Here is a 23,073-nt window from a genome sequence, read left to right as displayed (position 1 = left end):
GAGAACCGCCAACAGAACGGATAGTGGAAAACAGTAAACCATCAAATGGCAGGTAGGTAATTCACCATTGGGGAAATGTGGCATGAAATTCGTCAACTCCAATGCTAGAAACATTTTATTTTGATATAATAACCACAATTTAACTATTTTTTACGTTTTCAGTTACTTTTGTGTGAACCTTTAATGAAAACAACACGTTTTTTGCTAATCTTCAAGTAGGTAATGTGGTGAATTACCTAACGCCAGTTTGACTATTTCCACTGCTGACCGTCGTTGGCGATTCTCTATAGTTTTACGTCTACGATTTCCCCCCTGGAGTAATTTTAATTAAAATCCACCAGTTTTAATGCAAGTAATACTTTTGTTACTATACACTACAAAGTCACAATTGTACTATTTTATAGCTAGTAGAGGAATATAGTCTATAATTTTGCGTAATATTTTTAAGGAAACATTATTCAGTTTGTATGAATTAAGTGGGGGTTGCCCTTATTGCTTTAAATGTATGAAAACATTTATTTGAAGCAATTTTTAATTTATAATTTATTTAATAATTTGGGAAAACTTTAAACAACGTGACATCAGGAGTGCGGGTTCAAATCCCACTCCCGGGAGAAAACGCTTTGAAGAGATTTACAAGATATAAACGAAACAGCTGTCGCCTTGTCCGTCCTGATGTCACGTTGTTTAAAATTTTCCCAAAATATTAAATAAATTATAAATAATAAAAAATTGCTTCAAATAAATGTGTCCATACATTTAAAGCAATAAGGGCAACCACCGCTTAATTCATACAAATAGACAACATTGGTTAATTTTTTGTAGTTCTTCTTTTAACATTTTCTGTGCACCAATAAAGTTTTTCCCGTTGTCGCTACGTAGTCGAATTGGTATACCTCGGCGCTTGACGAAATTTCGTAGGCAAATTAAAACACATCTGCTGATAGGTCTTCTGCCACCTCCAGATGAACGGTTCTGACCGTTAAAAACGTGAAAAGTGCGACCCAACGTTTTTCACGACGACGACAATTGCTATTTGAAATGGACCACAATAGTCGACACCTACGTAGCTAAACAGACGGACGAAAGGCGTCAAACGATCAGCTGACAGCTAACCCATCATTGGCGTGTTTGGCTTGGCGGCATTGGCTTGGCATATGAGGCACGATCTCTTGACAGAACTCAATACTGAACGAATGTGTGGTACCCAGAACTTTTGGCGAACTTCATTTATCTTAAGACTTTCATTTTGATGGTGAAGTTTCTCATGCCAATATGCGACGACTAAACGTGTAAAATAGTGATGTTGTGGCAAAATGATGGGGCGACGTGCTGAAACAGGAAGGCAGTATGCTGCGTCGATTCTACCATTAAACTTTAGAAGACCATCATCATCGACGAAAGGCGTTAATGCATATATATGACTGGACTTAGACACGTTTTGTTTTAAGCGTAGTTCGGCGAATGTTTTGTTTTTCTTCTGCTTCTGCTATTTCTAAGGCTTTGAGTTCTTCGATACGTCGGCGCCGGTGTCTGCCGTTGGAAATGAAGCGTTGTACCCAGCTCATGACTCTGAGAACTTTAAAATAAGAAGAAAAGTTTTAAAAATTAATTATATATTCATCCTTTGGCGATGTCAGGAGTAGGCAGGTCCTCTTCTCCTCTGCGGCACAATCATTTGGGACGAAATCTGCTAATTCTTGTGGCCATTCTTCTTCTTCCAATTGTAGAAAAGCTGGACCCTTTAGCCATCTGTGATTTGGATCAAACTGTGGTACTAGTTTATCTCGAGTAGCATCATCTGATACATTAAGCGCTGTTGACAACCATTTCCATTGAGATGACATAGTGGTGGACAAAATCTCTGCGATTCTGCTGGCGACGAACTGTTTATATTCTCTAGTGGTGGACTTAATCCAGAGTAAAACAATTTTGGAATCACTCCAGAAAACAACACGATCAATGTTTACGTCGTGGCATTCAATTATGGATTTATGCAAACGGCCTCCAAGAACTGCCGCCTGTAATTTCAAACGAGGGACGTTTATACCCTTTACAGGAGTGCATCTTGACTTAGCTGCGACGAAGATGACATCCACATTGCTACCTGTTTTGATTCGCCAATATGGTACAGCTGCGTAGGCGCTAAAACTCGCGTCGACAAACACATGCAGTTGAATCTTATCGGCTGCATTAATCTTTCGGAATAGCAGCGTGGGACAGAGAAACTCGATACTTTTTGGAAAAACTCCCACCATGACTTCCATTTAATGTTAAGCTGTTGTGGAAGTGGCTGATCCCATTCGATTTGACATCTCCAGAGTGAATGTTGCAAAAGTTTGATGTATATTGTTATATTTGCGAGAAACCCAAACGGACCGTAAATGGCCATAACGATACCGAGAAGTTCTCTTTTCGTAGGCGGTCGTTTGAAATTTAGTACATCACGCGAAATTTTGTGAAATTTAACGTGGAATTCGAAGGTGTCGCTAAGGGTATTCCAAAACATGCCCAAAACTTTATCGGCAGCTGATTTATGTTCCATATCAACATATGTTACGGATGTGTCACCTTCTCCCCCTGTTTGGTTTGTAAAGATTTGTCATTTGACACGAAGTTTCGCAATTTGCTCCTGAGTTGATGCATATAACTTCTCTTACGACTTCCTCAGCTTCGACTGAGTTCGCAAAACAGACTACCAAATCGTCGACATACATATTATTAACAATGACGGTGGCTCCTCGTGGCATAACATACTCATATTTCTTGGCGATTACATTTTTAATATATTCTGCACAGCATGGCGAGCACACGGCTCCGAAAATCATGGATTGCATTACGTATACTCGAACGGGCTCAGATACGGGACGGATCCCCATCACGCCACAAAAATCACTGTAAGTTCTGATCGACATCCCTTATGGCTACTTGGGAAAACATATCTTGTATATCGGCCGCTACTGCTACAGAGCCTTGACGGAATTTGTATATTACGGCGATAAGTGACTATGCATGTTCAGGCCCTTTGAGCAAAGCCGAATTAAGTGAAACATTGGATGTGGCAGCGGCTGCGTAAAACGCAATTCGAAGCTTGTTGGGCTTACATGGATTTACTACCCCAAAATGTGGCAAATACCATGTGGTTGGACTTGTTTGTGCAACCTCATCTCACGACAATAACCTTGCATACCCTTTTTGAACATACTTCTCAATTTCGCTTCTATATCTTGTGTTGAGATTACTATCTTTTGACATACGCGACTCTAGGTTTCTCAAGCGCTGATATGCGATGTCAAAACTAAATGGAAGTGTTGTGTGATAACTGTTGTTGTTTCTTCTAAAATCACTCTGGCACATCCATTGTCATCGGACTCCAATGTAATGTTAGTGCTACGTACACAAAAATTATCAACTGAGTAGTATTCACTCACCAGAGTATGCAACTCTTGTAATGACTGTTTTTTGTGGACATGCAACACGGGTGGATGTATTTCTTGACTTTGCTTTAGTGGTCCATATACTACCCACCCCAACTCAGTTTCTATTGCGATTGGCTTGTTTGGTCCTGCATCGACCTTTTTGTTGGAAATACCCAAATAGTTATTGTCGAGACCCAGTAAAACTACAGGTTTGGCATTATAATAGCTTGTTACGGGCAACGGCTTAAAGTGAGCTAACTTTTCTTTTTCAAACCACTGGCTTGGTAAATTAAGCGACCTTACCGTGTGAACATTTTTAATATGGTATTTGGTATAACTACCCTTGATTGTGACTGGAACCTTTCTAGAATTTTCTTTAACCTGACTCACCATACCATTGCAAAGTCAGAGGTATGGTTTGACCACGTAGAACTAATGTGTTAGCGACGTTGTCTTCTAAAAAAGTGATAGATGAACCCTCAACAAACATTGCATATGCAGATATGCACCCGTTTAGCCCAGACAATGTTATTGGACATATCTTAAAAAGCGTTGCTTGTTCATCATCATGACAGTTTAATACACGTTGCACTTCTTCAGGGGTTGGAACTAATTGAGATGCATCCAAATGCAACAACTTATGATGCATCCGTTTACAACCATTATATGAACATTCTTTACATTGACGACAATTAGCCAGACTATGCCCTTTACGAAGACACCCAAAGCATAACCTGTTGTTTTTGACAAAACTCCATTTTGTTGGCACAATAGTTGCAGGTACAATATTTGCTGCTCTTCGGCTCCATTCATACTGCTTGGATGGCGGTAACTTCCCAACTAAACATTCGAGTAGCGCAGGGTTCATTAAATGATGTAAACACCTATCGGATTTAAAAAAGGCAATAATATTTCTGACGAGATTCGAGAAATCCAATATTTGATTTAAATGATTCTCGTTTATAGGTTGAAATCGTTGTACTTTTTGCAGTTGTGTTTTGATTAGTAATTCCAGACGACCGAAGTTGAATTCCAACTCCTGAATGACCCGTGGAACATCTTCGGGGTAGATAAGCAATAATGTGACGGCTCCCTTAGCAGCACCTTGCAGTGCTTTGTGATGGCGCATTAGATTCTGCCTGTTGCTATAGTGAAATTCATTTGTTGTATCATTATAATTGGCCAAAAACAAAGGACAATCTTCTGGATTGCCATCGAAATTTGGCAATGGAAATAGCTTGACGGCAGAATTCTCCATGAAAGTTAAGGCGGCGCTGTTCATGGTAGACGTTTGCAGCATTCGGTGAGGTATTTGCGTTGACGTTAGCGGCATATGTGTTGACGATGGTGTCGGCTGAATTCTTTCTTGTTGTTGTATTGACGGCTGATTTTGCTCTAATAAATGCGCATGACTTGACGTTGACATTTGCGACTGCTTTTGCGCTGACTGTACTTGCATAGACGTTGACGTTTGCATTGGCGACTGCATAATTTCGGTAGTTGCAGCGTTGACAAAGGTGACTCCTATTTCTTGCCTGCTACGAATTGCATCACTTCGCAGTGCTTCTACACATGCTTGCAATGACGTAATGCTAGAAACCAATAATGCGATTAGGTCACTGGCAATGGCAACTGCGTGGTTACCTGAAGCACCCGCTAAATTCTCCGCACATCCTGACTGGTCGGCTTGCTGTTATGCTTCCATATCGCTTTATGAATCGTACTGCGACATGTCACTCAATGACTCCTGGTTTTTTGTAATCTTCCTTTTTTGTACTCTCGTAAACATTTAAATTTTAATACGCGATTTAGAGAACAAATTTCTTTAAACAAATGCAGACAAAAAGGCCACAAAGAAAACAAACTAAATAAAAAGTTATTGATCAATTTAATCAATTTGATTTCCGTGTGCGTGTGCCTGTTAAAGAAATTTGGTGTTCTCTTCTATGAAACCTTTCTGCGAATGGACATTTCGTTTCATAGAATGTTCATTACAGTTGATACATGTTTATAATTTGAATTTCATTTATATGTTTGTACATGTATTGTAAGTATATAAAGATTAATTGCAAGTATTCGAAGTTGACATATAATACTAAAGTATATATTGAGATTATTCGAACATACATTTTATTATTTTATCAAAGAGAGAATTCGAACAAGAATACTCAAATTTGTGCAGGGTTGTATTTCATTTTTACATTTTGGGATTAATAGTATTGCGACAACACCGCCTTACCAACAAGCATAATTTTAACGCATGATTACATACAAAGTATGTACTGTGCAAACTGAATAAAATATGCAAAGAAGGCAACTGGGATAAAGTTTACAACAACCAAGGCATGACGTGGCTGAATGCGTTTGTAACACTTAAACCATCGTAGGAGTGCGGGTCAAATCCCACTCCCTGGAGAAAAGGCTTTGAAGAGATTTACGATATATAATCGAAACAGCTGTAGCCTTGTCCGTCATGTCACGTTGTTTAAATTTTCCCAAATTATTACATAAATTATAAATTAACAAGTAAAGGTGGCTAAGTTCGGGTGTAACCGAACATTATATACTCAGGGTAAGCTTCAATTGTACATTTCATTTCAAATAAATTACTTTTCTACATAACACGTGGCACCCCCGTTTAAAAAAAAATGTCTCCCATTTCCTCTTACAATAAAATTTGATAAGTGAAATATCATTGATTCAAAACAATTTTTTGCTAAGTTAAAGCTTATTGTTCTAGTCTACGACCCTTTTAAACTTCTTTTATATCTAAGTTGCCGTGGTCTTTAACCGATCCCGTCCATTTTTACTAAAAATATTTTATGCTATAAGGAAAATATGTGTACACAATTTCATTACGATATGTTAATTTTTCTTCGAGTTATGGCTCCCGAAACATAGAAAATTGCTTAGTCATAAAAGGGGCGGTGCCACACCAATTTTCAAAAATTTTAGTGTTTTCCAATTTAATGTTATAATCCAATTTAGAAAGTAAAATTCTATTGACACAAAGCTCTTTTTCGCTAAGATATAGCTTATTATTTTCTTCTACGACCCTTTTAAAAACCTTTTATATAAAAGTGGGCGTGTTCTTTAGCCGATCTCGTCCATTTGACCTAGAAATATTTCCTGCTATAGGGAAAATTTGTGTACCCAATTTTATTACGATCCGTTAATTTTTCTTCGAGTTATGGCTCCCGAAATATAGAAATTTGCTTATTCATAAAAGGGGCGGTGCCACGCCCACTTTTTTAAATTTGAAATTTTTACTATTTATTGTTATAAATCCACTTGGGAAATGAAATACCATTGATATAAAGCTCTTTTTGCAAAGATATAGCTTTTTTTATTCGTCCACGACCCTTTTAAAAGTATTTTATATACGAGTGGGCGTGGTCCTTAACCGATTTCGTAAATTTTTCTTCAAAGCATTCCTTATAGTAGGGCAACCTCTCTGCCGAATTTTGTTACGATAGGTTTAACGATTTGATTTATGATTAATAATGTTTGTAAAATTGATTTTATCACAGGTGGGCGGTGCCACGCCCATTTAAAAAAAATGTTTAAAATTTTTATCAAGAGTCTCAATATCAAGAAAAAAATATGTTTTTGTTTTATTTTTGTAACATGTAAGAAAAAACAATCGATTTTGAAGACTAATATGTTAACGACTGAAAATCAATAAAATTACTGAATATTAATTAAATTAATGTTTTTTATCAACGAGTTTACAAAAAAAAGTATTTTTTTAGGTTTTGTTTCAAAAAACTAGTATTTCATCTAGTTCAAACTTTCGGTTTGTGAGACCGTGCGCGAGTATATGTGTTACAAAAATTGCGCGAGTATGCGAAGGTTAAATGAATCCGGAAACTGAACGAGTTTCAATATATAAATCAACTTTTTGTGTTTCAAAGAATCTATAACAGATGTAAGTTCTATATTTTTCGATGTCTGAGGAGCTCTATTTCCGGTTTTTGGCATACTGCTTATTATTCCCACACATTCCCGGGTTTTTTATTGCGACTGCAAACGACATCCTGAAAATGGCAACTGGAAATTGAAGTTTACTGAGAATATTTTCATGGCAGATTTACATTTCTGGGCTGGCTGAACCACTGCCGAGGAGCGCTTCTTTAGAAAAACCGTAGAAAATTAATAATTTGCAATCTGAACTTAAATAAGTGATTATAACGACGAATAAGAGAATTTAGTTCCAGACGGTTTTTTTACTACAAGGCCTAGACTAGTCTGATTTTATGTGTTCAATTAAATTTATAATAATGGTAAAAAATGGCAGACTATTCCTTATGTTACCTGTTCCATAAATCTCATAATCAGGTAATTGAAAGCAATGGAGTTTTTTTATTATAACGCCTTTTGTAAGGCTGATTTCTTTTGTATTATAAGTCTTATATGCAATGCCATAATTCACCAAGTATGTAGTATGTTTTTATAAGGCCTTATGTAAGCCTTAGCTTAATTAGGTCAGCCTAATTTCGTTTAGTTTATAGGCCGTATACATAACGTTATCTTTCAGCTAAAACCCTATGCCTGATGACATATGCAAGTACAGAAACATAAGGAGTATTATAAGGAATGCACCATACAACCAATATTCCTTATGGAAACAAGGACTGATGCCAAATAAGCCGTTTGGCCATATAAAGCGAGCCTTATATAAGGTACAACTTTTTTGATACGGAATAGGGAACTTCTTTGAGCGTTCGATGTGCCTTTATTTGTTCGATGCAGGTTTAATTGGTTCGGCAAGGTTCGTAGCCCAGCCTTTTACAGCTTATTCATTTAGAAAGAAATACTGCATACACTAATTGTTGATAGTACACTTTTAATACTCACAATTTGTTGGACAAAAGGTATATGGCAATCGCCGTACCTATCACTTCCTGCATGTCCGATCCGATAATTGCTATTTCGATCATAATCCACAGTATGATGCGCGGGAATTTTCTGTATTGCAGATAGCACATTTCTGCTAGATGAAGACCGGTCACAACGCCCAATCTATATATATACAAATATAATTTTATATAAACTAGTTACAAAAAAAGTTTTCCATCGAAGTTAAACAATCACAAATGTTCAAAATGTTATACTATGTTCAAGCAGAACTAATGCCCACTCCCTTTTAAAATTTTCATTAACACCTTTCATTTCATACCCATATCATACAAACCCTTTCTAGAGTCACCCCTGGCCCACATTTATGGCGATATCTCGAAAAGGCGTCCACCTATAGAACTAAGGCCCACTTCCTTTTAAAATACTCATTAACACTTTTCATTTGATACCCATATCGTACAAACAAATTCTAGAGTCACCCCTGGTCCACCTTTATGGCGATATCTCGAAGAGGCGTCCACCTATAGAACTACTATTAAAATACTCTTTAATGCCTTCCATTTGATACACATGTCATACAAACACATTCCAGGGTTTCCCTAGGTTCATTTTCCGACATGGTGATTTTCCCTTATTTTGTCTCCATAGCTCTCAGCTGAGTATGTAATGTTCGGTTACACCCGAACTTAGCCTTCCTTACTTGTTTTTTTTTTATACCTTTTTAAATAATCATTAACACCTTTCATTTAATACCCATATCGTAAAAACGCATTCTAGAGTCACCCCTGGTCCACATTTATGGCGATATCTCGAAAAGGCTTCCACCTCTAGAACTAAGGCCCACTCCCTTTTAAAATTTTCATTAACACCTTTCATTTCGTACCCATATCGTAAAAACGCATTCTAGAGTCACCCCTGGTCCACATTTATGGCGATATCTCGAAAAGGCTTCCACCTCTAGAACTAAGGCCCACTCCCTTTTAAAATCTTCATTAACACCTTTCATTTCATACCCATATCATACAAACAATGTCTAGAGTCACCCCTGGCCCACCTTTATGGCGATATCTCGAAAAGGCGTCCACCTATAGAACTAAGGCCCACTTCCTTTTAAAATACTCATTAACACTTTTCATTTGATACCCATATCGTACAAACAAATTCTAGAGTCACCCCTGGTCCACCTTTATGGCGATATCTCGAAGAGGCGTCCACCTATAGAACTACTATTAAAATACTCTTTAATGCCTTCCATTTGATACACATGTCATACAAACACATTCCAGGGTTTCCCTAGGTTCATTTTCCGACATGGTGATTTTCCCTTATTTTGTCTCCATAGCTCTCAGCTGAGTATGTAATGTTCGGTTACACCCGAACTTAGCCTTCCTTACTTGTTTTTTTTTTATACCTTTCATGAAAATGAAATGGTATATTAATTTCGTCACGAAACCCAAAATTGTCCGTCTGTCTGTTTGTATGCAAACTAGTCCCTCAATTTTTGAGATATCTTGACAACATTTGGTGAGCTGGTTTATTTGGGTGTCCGATTAGACATTGTCGGAACCGGCCAGTTCGGACCACTATAGCATATATCTTCCATACAACTGATTTTTCAGAAAAAGAGGATGTTTGCGCCCCTCCCTACTAAGTTATCGTCGCCGCACCTGCATTTCCACTCAGTCGTCGCTATTATTGAAATTACATTTATTAACTCACTTTGCATATACTACCACATTATCGTCGCATTTGTTGTTGTCGCTAGTCTTGACTAATTTCTTCGTTGGAGAGCATTACTGCTAGCCACCCACATTCGTCATCGTCTTAGTCGCTGCAGCATACATCACAAACATACAAACATACATGTTGCTATGGATACAAACATATGTGCCTACATACGGTCATACATACTTAAAAGCAGAATTTCATATCATACTTTTCGCACCTATCATATTATAATTAGCCATCTCATGAAATCATCCGATGTATAATTTTTGTATTTTGTCAATTTGAAATAACAGGACTTTTCCATGAAAATTCCTATGAATAATTTTTACAGCTTACCTATGTGAATCTTGTCTTAGTTTTTAACATTCATTCAATTTGTAATCGCGATCAAGAGAATAAGCTAAAATAAAACAAGTAAGGACGGGACTGTCTTCGGCTGTGCCGAAGACTTCATACCTTTCATGAATGGGGCTTAACAATAATCTTATCCCATTCGTAATCTCCGAATAATCGGATGTATAAGATAAGAAATATTTAGTGAACAGATCTACATACCTAAACGATTTTAAAGATAAATATAAAATAAAAAATAGGTAGGTACTTTGTGTGAGGATGCAAACTTTCTGGTTTTTTGTGGTCTGCGTGTAAAAACTATGACTACGAATCACGTATTTCAACAATATATGACGTAAACGTAACTATTTGATGAAATTTTATGAATTTTGAAGCTTCTAGCTGTAAAAAAGGGGCAAAAAAATAGAGTTTATATGGGGTATATAATATATGTACCACCGATCTCTATGATTTTTTCAGACAACAATATATGCTATATACGTAAGCATTTGGTAAAATTTGAAGCTTCTAGCTGTTAAAATGGGGCAGAAATTGTGCAGAGTTTCTTATCTGAACCATCGGTTGTATGAGATATATACTATATATACCACCGATCTCAATGATTTTTTCAGAAACAATATATACTATACACGTAAGCATTTGGTGAAATTTGAAGCTTCTAGCTGTTAAAATGGGGAAGAAATTGCGCAGAGTTTCTTATCTGAACAATCGGTTGTATGAGATTATACATACCACCGGTCTCTATGATTTTTTCAGACAACAATATATGCTATACACGTAAGCATTTGGTGAAATTTGAAGCTTCTAGCTGTTAAAATGGGGCAGAAATTGTGCAGTTTCTTATCTGAACAATCGGTTGTATGAGATATATACTATATATACCACCGATCTCAATGATTTTTTCAGAAACAATATATACTATACACGTAAGCATTTGGTGAAATTTGAAGCTTCTAGCTGTTAAAATGGGGAAGAAATTGCGCAAAGTTTCTTATCTGAACAATCGGTTGTATGAGATTATACATACCACCGGTCTCTATGATTTTTTCAGACAACAATATATACTATACACGTAAACATTTGGTGAAATTTTAACATATATAAATGATTTTTAAGATAAATATAAAATAAAAAATAGGTAGGTTCTTTGTGTGAGGATGCAAAGCTTCACGTTTTTTGTGGTCTGCATGTAAAAACTATGACTACGAATCACGTATTTCAAAAATATATGACGTAAACGTAACTATTTGATGAAATTTGATGAATTTTGAAGCTTCTAACCGTAAAAAAGGGGCAAAAATGACAGTTTATATGAAGTATATAATATATATACCACCGATCTCTATGATTTTTTCAGACAACAATATATGCTATACACGTAAGCATTTGGTGAAATTTGAAGCTTCTAGCTGTTAAAATGGGGCCGAAATCGCAAAAAAAATATATATATACTATATATACCATCATATATATATTATATATATCACCGATCTCTATGATTTTTTGACACAACAATACATACTATATACGTAAGCAATCGGTGAAATTTGAAGCTTATAGCTGTTAAAATGGGGTAGAAATTGCGAAAAGTTTCTTATCTGAACAATCGGTTGTATGAGATATATACTATATATACAACCGATCTCTATGATTTTTTCAGACAACAATATATGCTATATACGTAAGCAATCGGTGAAATTTGAAGCTTATAGCTGTTAAAATGGGGTAGAAATTGCGAAAAGTTTCTTATCTGAACAATCGGTTGTATGAGATATATACTATATATACAACCGATCTCTATGATTTTCTCAGACAACAATATATGCTATATACGTAAGCAAAAGGTGAAATCTGAAGCTTATAGCTGTTAAAATGGGGTAGAAATTGCGAAAAGTTTCTTATCTGAACAATCGGTTGTATGAGATATATACAATATATACAACCGATCTCTATGATTTTTTCAGACAACAATATATGCTATATATTGAAATTTGAAGCTTCTGGCTGTTAAAATGGGGCTAAAATTTGCGAAAATATATATATATATACTATATATACCACCATATATATACTATATATACCACCGATGTTTATGATTTTTCAGACAACAATATATGCTATATACGTAAGCATTCGTTGAAATTTGAAGCCTCTAGCTCTTAAAATAGGGCAGTAATTACGAAAAGTTCCTTATCTGAAAAATCGGTTGTGGGGATATATACTATATATACGACCGATCTCATCAATTTTTTCAGGCAACAATATGTGCAATATACGAAAGTATATGGTGAAGTTTGAAGCTTCAATCTGTTAAATTGGGTAAGATATTACAAAAATCCTCTTTTTCTGAAAAATCGGTTGTATGGAGGATATATGCTATAGTGGTCCGATCCGGTCGGTTCCGACAAATGTCTAATTGGACACCCAAATACACCCGCTCACCAAATTTAATCAAGATATCTCAAAAATTGAGGGACTAGTTTGCATACAAACAGACAGACGGACAGACGGACATGGCTAAATCAACTCAGCTCTTCAACCTGATTATTTCGGTATACTTAATGTGGGTCTATCTATTTTCCTTTAAGGACTTACAATTTTCGGTTTCGTGACGAAATTAATATACCATTTCATTTTCATGAAAGGTATAATTAGTAGTAAAGCAAAATTGTTCGCCCATTTATTTTTTGTCGCCAACCAATTGTAGAAAAAGCTCTACAATTCTTCAGAGGTCCTTCGAGCCGGATCTCGAGGATTAAACCTTAATTCGATTTTAAAGTAAAAAAAAATATTTTTTTAATTAAATCACCAAAATGGAAAATACAGTCCATCCCAATGGATGATGGCGCCTCGGTGGCTCCATCTAACGCCAGCGATTCAGGGAGCGAAGAAAAAATAATTCCGCGAGGACTTCGAATAAAAATTCAGCAACGCGAAAATCTTGTAACACGTTTGCGCTCATTGCATGGAGGAATCATAGAAGGTGATTCGTGTTCGCTTCGTCAACTTACGGCGAAATTGGACTTAGTAGAACAACACTACAAAACCCTCGATACACTCCAATCACAGTTGGAAGAGATGGATGAATCTCAGCTAGCTGAAAATCACCGCGTGACTCTCAAAGAGACTTACATCGAAGCCAAAACGACCTTCCTCGACCATATAGATGAATTACAGAGAATTCAGCCTCTGAGTTAAATGAGCAGCACCCGCGTGGAGCGCCAACCGACACATCGCATCAATCTACCAAAATGGCAGTTGACTAAATTCAGTGGAAAGCAGTCGCAGTGGCTAGATTTCTACAAAGTCTTCACCACGCTTGTGCACAACAACAAAGATTTGATAGAGGTTGAAAAATTTCAGTACGGTCGTGCCTCCCTGATGAAGCTGCGCGTCTTATACAATCGCTCGAGGTAACAAATAACAATTACAATGTGGCGCTGGATCTCCTAATCAGCCGATTCAACAACAGCCGCCTAATCTTTCAGTCGCATATGCAGCAAATCTGCGACCTCTCGAATTTATCATCATCGCACACCTCATCTCTTCGTAATTTCATCGATACAACCAATGTCAATCTTCGGGCTATGCTGTCGCTAGCAACTTCGGAACAAATAGGTGAGGCAATATTACTACACCTAATAACTATGAAGCTAGATGCATCTACTCGTACGAAATGAGAAGAAGAGGTTTCCATAAAATGGAATTGCAGAAGTTCGTCACCACTACAAATACCAATATGGGCAGACCTCGCTGTATTTCTAGAGCGCCGCTGCCAGACGTCCAACATGCTTGAAATCAACAAGCCAGCGATCCAACCGACAACTTCATCGAAAGAGATTCCATCTAAATTACCAAGCAACAAGTATGCCTTCGCAGCTGTGAATTCGAACACTAGTTGCGCGTTGTGCGAAACAAGCCTTCATCACAACCCGTTCAATTGTGATAAATTCATTAAAATGGACCCGTTCGAAAGATATCTACTGGTGAAGCGGCTTAACTTGTGTTTAAATTGCCTGGGTAAAAACCACACTTCAAGCACCTGTCCATCCAGTCGTAGGCTCCAGCATTGTCGCGTAAGCCATCACCCGTTGCTACACAGGCCACATGGAACTGAAGGTATTCCCAATAGCCAAATTAGTAGCAACGACACCACCGGCCCGAAAAACGAGAATAGCAAGCATGTCACTATGAAGGCTGAACAGTACCACGGCGACGTTATTCTCGCCACAGCTCGAATTCGTTTATGCAATTCATCAGGGTCATCACTTATTGTTCGAGCATTGCTGGACTCAGGATCTAAACAAAATTTCATAACAGAGCACATAGCACAACGTCTGCACCTACCACGTACCAAACACAGCATTGAGGTTATAGGCATAGGTACTACATCAACAAAAACACATCAACTTTGCTATGTTAGGATGGAGTCGCTCCATACCGAATACTCTTCAAGCCTAGAAGCAGTGATAATTCCCACAATCTCATCGCAGCAAACCAACAACCGCATCGATTTAAATACGTTACACATTCCAAACAACATCAAACTTGCCGACGATTTGTTTAATGAACCAGGTGGAATTGACTGTCTCATCGGAGCTGGCATATTCTTCGATTTACTGCTAGTGGGTCAAATAAAAAGTGATGCCAGGTCGCCAATTCTTCAAAAGACCAAACTAGGGTGGGTTGTTTCCCGTACAGCTGCACCAAAGTCATCGTCCATCACTGATTCATGTTCGTCGTTCGCAACGAAATCACCTTTGCCCAAATACAAAACATTAATCACTATACAAGATCAAGCACCATTGGACCAACTAGTTGAAAGATTTTAGACAATTGAGAGTCACAGTATGCCACAAAAAATGCTGTCCGAAAACGAATTGGCCTGCGATAAATTGTTCGAGTTCACCACCAAGAGGTGCCCAATCAGCGGCAAATTCATCGTTCGCTTGCCATATCATATCGAAGGTTAGTATCACTTGAATCTAAGTTAATAAAAAATCCTTCTCCCTTAAAGAGCTATCGTGAATTCATAAACGAGTACGAGCAGCTGCAGCACATGAAGGTAGTCGAGGACGGTATGCAAAATCGAAATTTCATCCCCCACCATTGCGTTATAAAAGCGGACAGAAGCACCCCAAAACTACGCGTTGTACAACAGGTACTGGTAAGCAATGATGATGCACCATGGCAATGTATTTTGTGGCGAAATTCCCCGCACGATCCTGTAAAAATGTACCAGTTGCAGAGCGTCACATACGGTACGAGTTGTGCGCCTTATCTTGCTACAAAATGCCTCCTCGAAGTAGCTAAGGCGGAGTCTGAAAACTTTCCTCTCGGTTCAGCTGTAACTATCAAGGATTTCTACGTTGATAACCTAATGACGGGTGCTGATAGAAATCAAGCGACAAGTTACGGCGTTACTCGAACGAGCAGGTTTTCCTCTCCGAAAATTTGCTGCAAACAACATGGAAATTACCGACGATGTTCCACTACATGACAGAGGAGAAACCATCAAACTCGGCGGCTCAGACTATATCAAAACCCTCGGCCTAAGGTGGTCACCGCCTCAAGATGCCTTTTTCTGCTGCTACAGCGGACCAGCAATAGTACGCAAACCAAATAAGCGCTCCATTTTGTCGCAAATAGCAGCCTTGTTTGATTCACTTGGGTTGCTGAATCCGCTCATCGTCGCAGGCAAAATTCTCATGCAACAACTTTGGGAACTACAGCTTTATTGAGATGAAAGCGTGCCTCAAGATATCTACACTCAACTCTTTTCAGGATCATCTGGGCCAAATTGACAATATCCAAATACCAAGGTACGTTCCAATGAATAGCACAACTGAAATCCATGCCTTTGCAGATGCTAGTACAAAAACTTATGGCGCCTTCATTTACCTTGTGACACGTACGGAGAAGGAGACATCGTCAGCATTATTGTGCGCCAAATCTCGTGTAGCCCCAACGAAGCAGGTCAGCTTACCACGGCTTGAGTTGTGTGCAACAATGCTAATGGCCGAGCTCCTGCAAACAGTGGTATCAATCTGTTCCCCTAATGTGAACAACATTCACTGCTGGACTGACTCGACTATTGCGCTGTGTTGGATTAGAGGCGAGCCCAATCGGTGAACAGTGTTTGTGGCCAATCGCGTTTCAAAAATCCAACAAATGACACCCAATTACAATTGGCATCATGTATCCTCTGAACTTAACCCGGCTGATCTAGTTTCTCGTGGCACAACGGTGGGTGGTATTCGGGATAATCAACTATGTTTTCAAGGTCCTCTATTTTTAAAGTATAATCAAGAAGAGTGGCCCAAATCTTCATTTGACACAGTAGCCGACATCCCCGAACGGCGTAGGCAACCAGTAGTACAGTCGATATCATGGCTGAAAACAAAAACATCAACAACTACAACAAATTTCTTCTTATCTTCACATATGTACGACGTTTCATCATGAAAGTACAGGGATCGTCGATCACACCAGATGAAATAACCGACACACTTCATCTAGTATGCAGAAGAATTCAGCAAGTCAACTTTTCCGACGAATACTCAAAACTCTTAAACAACAAGCCAGTTGATAAAAACTCCAAACTCGCTTCACTATCACCGTTCATTCATAATCAGCTTATACGCGTGGGAGGAAGAGTACAAAACTCTGCCTTAAGTTTCGACGCACAATATCCAATCGTGCTTCCACATTCACATCCGTTCGTACATACACTCATTTCGCACTTACATCGCACAAATTTACATGCTGGAGCACAAACACTATTGAACATTCTTCGAGACAAGTTCTGGGTTATTAGCGCACGAAAAGTTATCAGGCAAGTCATTCATAATTGTATCTTGTGCTATAGATTTCGCCCAGTCGTTACAGAGCAAATTATGGGAGCTTTGCCAGCTAGCCGAGTCACATCATCATTCCCGTTTGAAACGGTAGGCGTAGACTACTGTGGCCCTCTATGAATTACTCAGCAAATTAGGGGTCGTTCGCCAATTAAAGTATATATCGCAGTTTTCATCTGCTTCACCACAAAGGCCGTGCGTTTTGAAATCGCTCCTGACTTATCGACAGCCGCACTTATTGCCACACTCAAACGGTTTAAAGCCAGACGTGGAAAGTGTCGGGTAAGTGGCTCAGACAACGCAACAAATTTTATTGGATCTAACCGAGAGTTACGAGAACTACTTCAGTCATTCGTTGCCGAAACGAAGGAATAGAGTGGAAATTTATTCCACCAAGATCACCACACTTCGGAGGCCTGTGGGATAGTGCAGTGAAACTTGCTAAGTATCACTTGCGTCGCGCTATCGGAAACAACGTACTATCACATGACGAGCTCCACACCATAGTTTGCCAAGCTGAGGTCATAGTCAACATCCGGCCATTAACCCCAATATCCAGTGACCCTAATGATCTTCGCGCACTCACACCGGGCCACTTCCTCATCGGTCGTTCGCTTCTCACCATCCCTGAACCAACAACAACTATCAGCACAACCATGCTAGGTCGCTACCAAGGTGTCCAATATATTCAGCAGCAGTTATGGCGTCGTTGGCATCAAGACTACCTGAAAGAGCTACAAAACGTTCAAAGTGGAACACGGCATGGCCCAACCTTCAGATAAATGATCTAGTGCTTCTGAAGGACGACTATTCACCCCCACGAGACCCATGGGGGCAGGGATATAAGATAGTAATGAAGAAGTTCCGTCCGCCAAACCAGCTGATGGACGAGACCCAAATAAGGAACATTGTGGATGGCCTGTTTCCCACCCAACTGCCTAGGGAGGGCGGGTATGTTACCCATGAAGATCGCAACGTGGAACCATTCCAAGAAGAAGAGCTTAAAACTGCCGTGCGAACTATGAAACCTAGGAAAGCATCTCGGCCCGACGGAATACCCGCGGAGGGAATTAGACTAGCTGCAAACGACTGCCCAGAACTTATGTTGCACATGTACAACAAATGTCTCGAAGAAAGAATTTTCCCCACCATATGGAAGACAGCACGACTGGTTCTCATTCCAAAAGGGAAAGGAGATCCCAACTCTCCATCATCCTACCGTCCCCTATGTATGTTGGACACAGCAGGGAAATTGATGGAGAGTCTCCTGAAGCAACGCCTCACCAGAGCGTTACAGGACGCCGGAGGACTGTCGCCCAGACAGCATGGTTTTCGGAGGGGGCACTCTACAATAGATGCCATAGCAGAAGTTATAGACGCAGTCAAGAAAGCCGAGACAGCGTGCCACAGAGCAAGACCTATAGTGTTGCTGGTCACGCTGGACGTCAAAAACGCTTTTAACTCAGCTAGGTGGGAGGACATGCTTGAGGCACTAGAAAGCACTTTCAAAGTACCGCAATATTTGTTAGAAATTTTAAGGGACTACCTAAGAGAGAGGTATGTAATATATGAAAGTACTCACGGTCAAAAAAAGGTAAAAATAACAGGTGGAGCAGCCCAGGGTTCGGTACTAGGTCCCGATCTCTGGAATATAACTTACGACAGTCTTCTTCGATTAGACATGCCAGAAAGCACCTTCCTCGTTGCATTTGCAGACGACGTGGCAGCTGTGATAACAGCACCAAGCTGCGAGCTGGCACAGCTAAAATTAAACCAGGTCATGCGTAATGTAAATAGGTGGATGGCTGAGCACGGTCTCCAGTTAGCAACAGCCAAAACGGAGATCGTCATCCTCTCAAAGAGACGTATTCCCACTACCAGGAACATGATGGTTGGGGACCAGCCAATAGAAACACTCGCTTCAACGAAATATCTGGGAGTGAGGTTAGACAGCAAACTCAACTTCTCGGATCACATACGAGGGACCTGCGAAAGAGCTGCGCGCATAATAGCGCAGTTGAGTAGATTAATGGCAAACACAGGTGGCCCAAAGCCATGCACAAGGAAGTTGCTTGCATCAGCCTCGGATTCTATACTCTTATATGGTGCAGAAATCTGGGCGGACGCAATGAAATACCGGAAGAACCGAGTCGCCCTCACCTCGGTCCAACGCAGAGGGGCGCTGCGAATATCTTCGGCTTACCGCACGGTATCAGCTGAAGCTGTCCTGGTCGTTGCGGGAACCATACCCATATATCTTCTCGTTGAGGAAAGAAAAACAATATATGACAACGGATCGCAAGCAAGTAGAGCTGCTGTTGCCATGCAGGCGCGAGAAGAATCGATCCGATGTTGGCAAGATCAGTGGAGCAACAGCATCGTAGGAAAGTGGACTAGGGAACTAATCCCTGAACTTGATCCATGGTTGAAGCGACCGCACGGAGAGGTAGACTTTTACCTGACCCAGTTTCTAACGGGACATGGTTACTTCCGCAAATACCTACACAGAATGGGTAAGGTTGATAGCCCGAGCTGCCTGTACTGTGGGGAAATAGACGATGTACGCCACACCTTCTTCGAATGCAGGCACTTCTCCCATCAGCGAAGGAGGGTAGAAGAGGTACTTGGCGACCTATCCCCGGGCAGTGTCATTAATAACATGACCTGTCGAAGAGACAGATGGGATACGGTCAGCACATATGTGAGGCATATACTTACCAGTAAACGAGAAGACGGATGCCTAGCCCATTAGCGTGAGAGTAGCCATAGAGCTGACGTAGCGCGCACCCGTACCCGAAGTAATGCTAAACGCGGTCCCAGGTACGGGGATTTGCGCGGGCCGTGGGAGGTTAGGTTTTAGTGGGTAGGCCTTCATGGAAGAAGGGAGTCCTACACTCGGAGAGTCTCGCAGTGAGGCTTAAATATCCCGGTCATTGCATAAAGCATTTCCTCCTTCCACGAAACACAAAAAAAAAAAAAAAAAAAAAAAATTCACCCCCACTCAAATGGGCAATGGGTCGCATTTCAGCCACTATGCCAGGTGAAGATGGTAAAGTTAGAGTGGTAGATGTAACAACGGCTGATGGTGTATACAAACGAGCCATAGCAGGGGTTTGTAAACTACCAATAGAAAATTCAAGAACACTGTAATTACATTGAAAGCCTTACTTTCAAGGGGGGCAGAATGTTTGCGCCCCTCCCTACTAAGTTATCGTCGCCGCACCTGCCTTTCCACTCAGTCGTCGCTATTATTGCAATTACATGTATTAACTCACTTTGCATGTACTACCACGTCGCATTTGTTATTGTCGCTAGTCTTGGCTAATTTCTTCGTTGGAGAGCATTACTGCTAGCCACACACATTCGTCATCGTCTTAGTCGCTGCAGCATACATCACAAGCATACAAACATACATGTTGCTATGGATACAAACATATGTGCCTACATACGGTCATACATACTTACAAGCAGAATTTCATATCATACTTTTCGCACCTATCATATTATAATTAGCCATCTCATGAAATCATCCGATGTATAATTTTTGTATTTTGTCAATTTGAAATAACAGGAATTTCCATGGAAAATTCCTATGAATAATTTTTACAGCTTACCCATTTGAACCTTGTCTTAGTTTTTAACATTCATTCAATTTGTAATCGCGATCAAGAGAAGAAGCTAAAATAAAATTAGTAGTGAAGCAAAATTGTTCGCCCATTTATTTTTTGTCGCCAACCAATTGTAGAAAAAGCTTTACAATTCTTCAGAGGATTTTTGTCATATCTTCCTCAATTTAACAGATTGAAGCTTCAAAGTTCACCAAATACTTTCGCATATTGCACATATTGTTGTCTGAAAAAATTTATGAGATCGGTCGTATATATAGTATATATCCCCCACAACCGATTGTTCAGATAAAAAACTTTTCGTAATTACTGCCCTATTTTAAGAGCTAGAGGCTTCAAATTTCAACGAATGCTTACGTATATAACATATATTGTTGTCTGAAAAAATCATAAAGATCGGTGGTATATATAGTATATATATGGTGGTATATATATATGGTGGTATATATAGTATATATATATAGTACATATATATTTTTGCAATTTCAGCCCCATTTTAACAGCTAGAAGCTTCAAATTTCACCAAATGCTTACGTGTATAGCATATGTTGATGTCTGAAAAAATTATTGAGATCGGTGGTATATAATATATATCTCATACAACCGATTGTTCAGATAATAAACTTTTCGCAATTTCTACCCCATTTTAACAGCTATAAGCTTCAAATTTCACCGATTGCTTACGTATATAGTATATATTGTTGTGTAAAAACATCACAGAGATCGGTGATGTATGTAATATATATATTATGGTATATATAGTATATATATTTTTTTTTGCAATTTCAGCCCCCTTTTAACAGCTAGAAGCTTCAAATTTCACCAAATGCTTATGTATATAGTAGGGCGGGTCGATTTAGAAATCGCTCATTGCTCTGTGGAATCGTATTCTAGGGATCAAAATAAGAAACTTTGCCAAAGGAACCATACCTCTAAAACGAATTCTGATGTCCCCCACTTTGAGTCGAACTTTTGGGTAGGGGAAATTTCAATTCTACCTGCTATGTCTTGTGGTGGCTTAAAAAAAAACAACACAAGCAATTTTATGATCTGCAATTGTGTCACAGTGATGCCTTCATTTTTTAAAACGGTTGAATAAAAACCAACACAACTATGTTTACGACATGCAAATGCATCACAGTGATGCCTTGGTTTTAAAAGGGGGTTGTAAAAACGCTAATTTCTAATAATTTTTTTTTATTTCTTTTCTATTACTAAGTTAAATTCATTTTTTCTTTTAAATATGTTCTGACTAAATAAATTTCTAAAGAGAAAAATAAACTCCAAAAAGAGAAAACATAGGCATTTCAAAGTGGGATTTTTCAAAATTTGCCCCTACGACCCAAAGGGGGGACATCAGAATTCGTTTTAGAGGTATGGTTCCTTCGGCAAAGTTTCTTATTTTGATCCTTAGAATATGATTTTCACAGAGCAATTGGCGATTTTTTTGCCTCCCCACAAATCGACCCGGCCTAGTATATAGCATATATTGATGGCTGAAAAAATTACTAAGATCGGTGGTATATATAGTATATATCGCATACAACCGATTGTTCAGATAAGAAACTTTTCGCAAGTTCTACACCATTTCAACAGCTATAAGCTTCAAATTTCACCGATTGCTTACGTATATAGTATATATTGTTGTGTAAAAAAATCATAGATAGACCCACCATTAAGTATACCGAAATAATCAGGATGAAGAGCTGAGTTGATTTAGCTTTAGTTTTTGGTAGAGAGAAATGAACATCATGTACACTTGAGTACAAATTAAATTCTCTTAATTCTCTTAGAATATGAGAATTAAAAACATACATTGCTCGTACTCGATCAATAAAAAAGATGTCATTACTCCTCAAGCTTCGGGCTGGGATATGGAATGAAATGTATTCTAGCAAGGCAGAGGAATCAATAGTTCCACGAACTATGTCATAAACAAAAGAAAGTGACAGAATAATTCTTCTGGAGTATAACAATTTTAAGTTAATTAGCTGGCATCAAGCATTGTACGAAGGTAACGGATCCATGAACCCAACCGACGGAAGAGCGAATCGAATAAAAGATTTTTGAATTCGTTCAATTCTATTTATATGACAATCATAATAAGGTCTCCAGATAAAGACAGCATATTCTAACTTTGAACGTACCAAACTCGTATACAATAATTTCAGTGTATAAGGGTCCCTAAAATCTGAGCCAAACCGTCGAATAAATGCAAGCATTGAGTAG

General features: G+C 38.9%; 1 protein-coding gene across 16 annotated transcripts in view; it reads right to left on the bottom strand.

The window, feature by feature from the left end:
* The window catches only part of Mvl (Malvolio), a 1,196,163-nt gene that overhangs the window by 835,109 nt on the left and 337,981 nt on the right, over positions 1-23,073 (bottom strand). For 15 of the 16 annotated variants that reach the window (XM_067759805.1, XM_067759806.1, XM_067759808.1 and 12 more), the window contains one exon: positions 8,277-8,441. The exons of the other annotated variant lie outside the window; for it this stretch is intronic. In XM_067759805.1, the coding sequence (XP_067615906.1) occupies positions 8,277-8,441 (165 nt within the window). The remainder of the gene's footprint in view (positions 1-8,276; positions 8,442-23,073) is intronic. 16 annotated transcript variants of the gene reach the window in all.

The sequence above is a fragment of the Eurosta solidaginis genome, chromosome 1 (genome assembly GCF_040869045.1).
Source record: "Eurosta solidaginis isolate ZX-2024a chromosome 1, ASM4086904v1, whole genome shotgun sequence".
Taxonomy (NCBI): domain Eukaryota; kingdom Metazoa; phylum Arthropoda; class Insecta; order Diptera; family Tephritidae; genus Eurosta; species Eurosta solidaginis.
The sequence above is the reverse complement of the archived record's forward strand: the minus strand, read 5'-3'. Positions and strand labels throughout refer to the sequence as shown.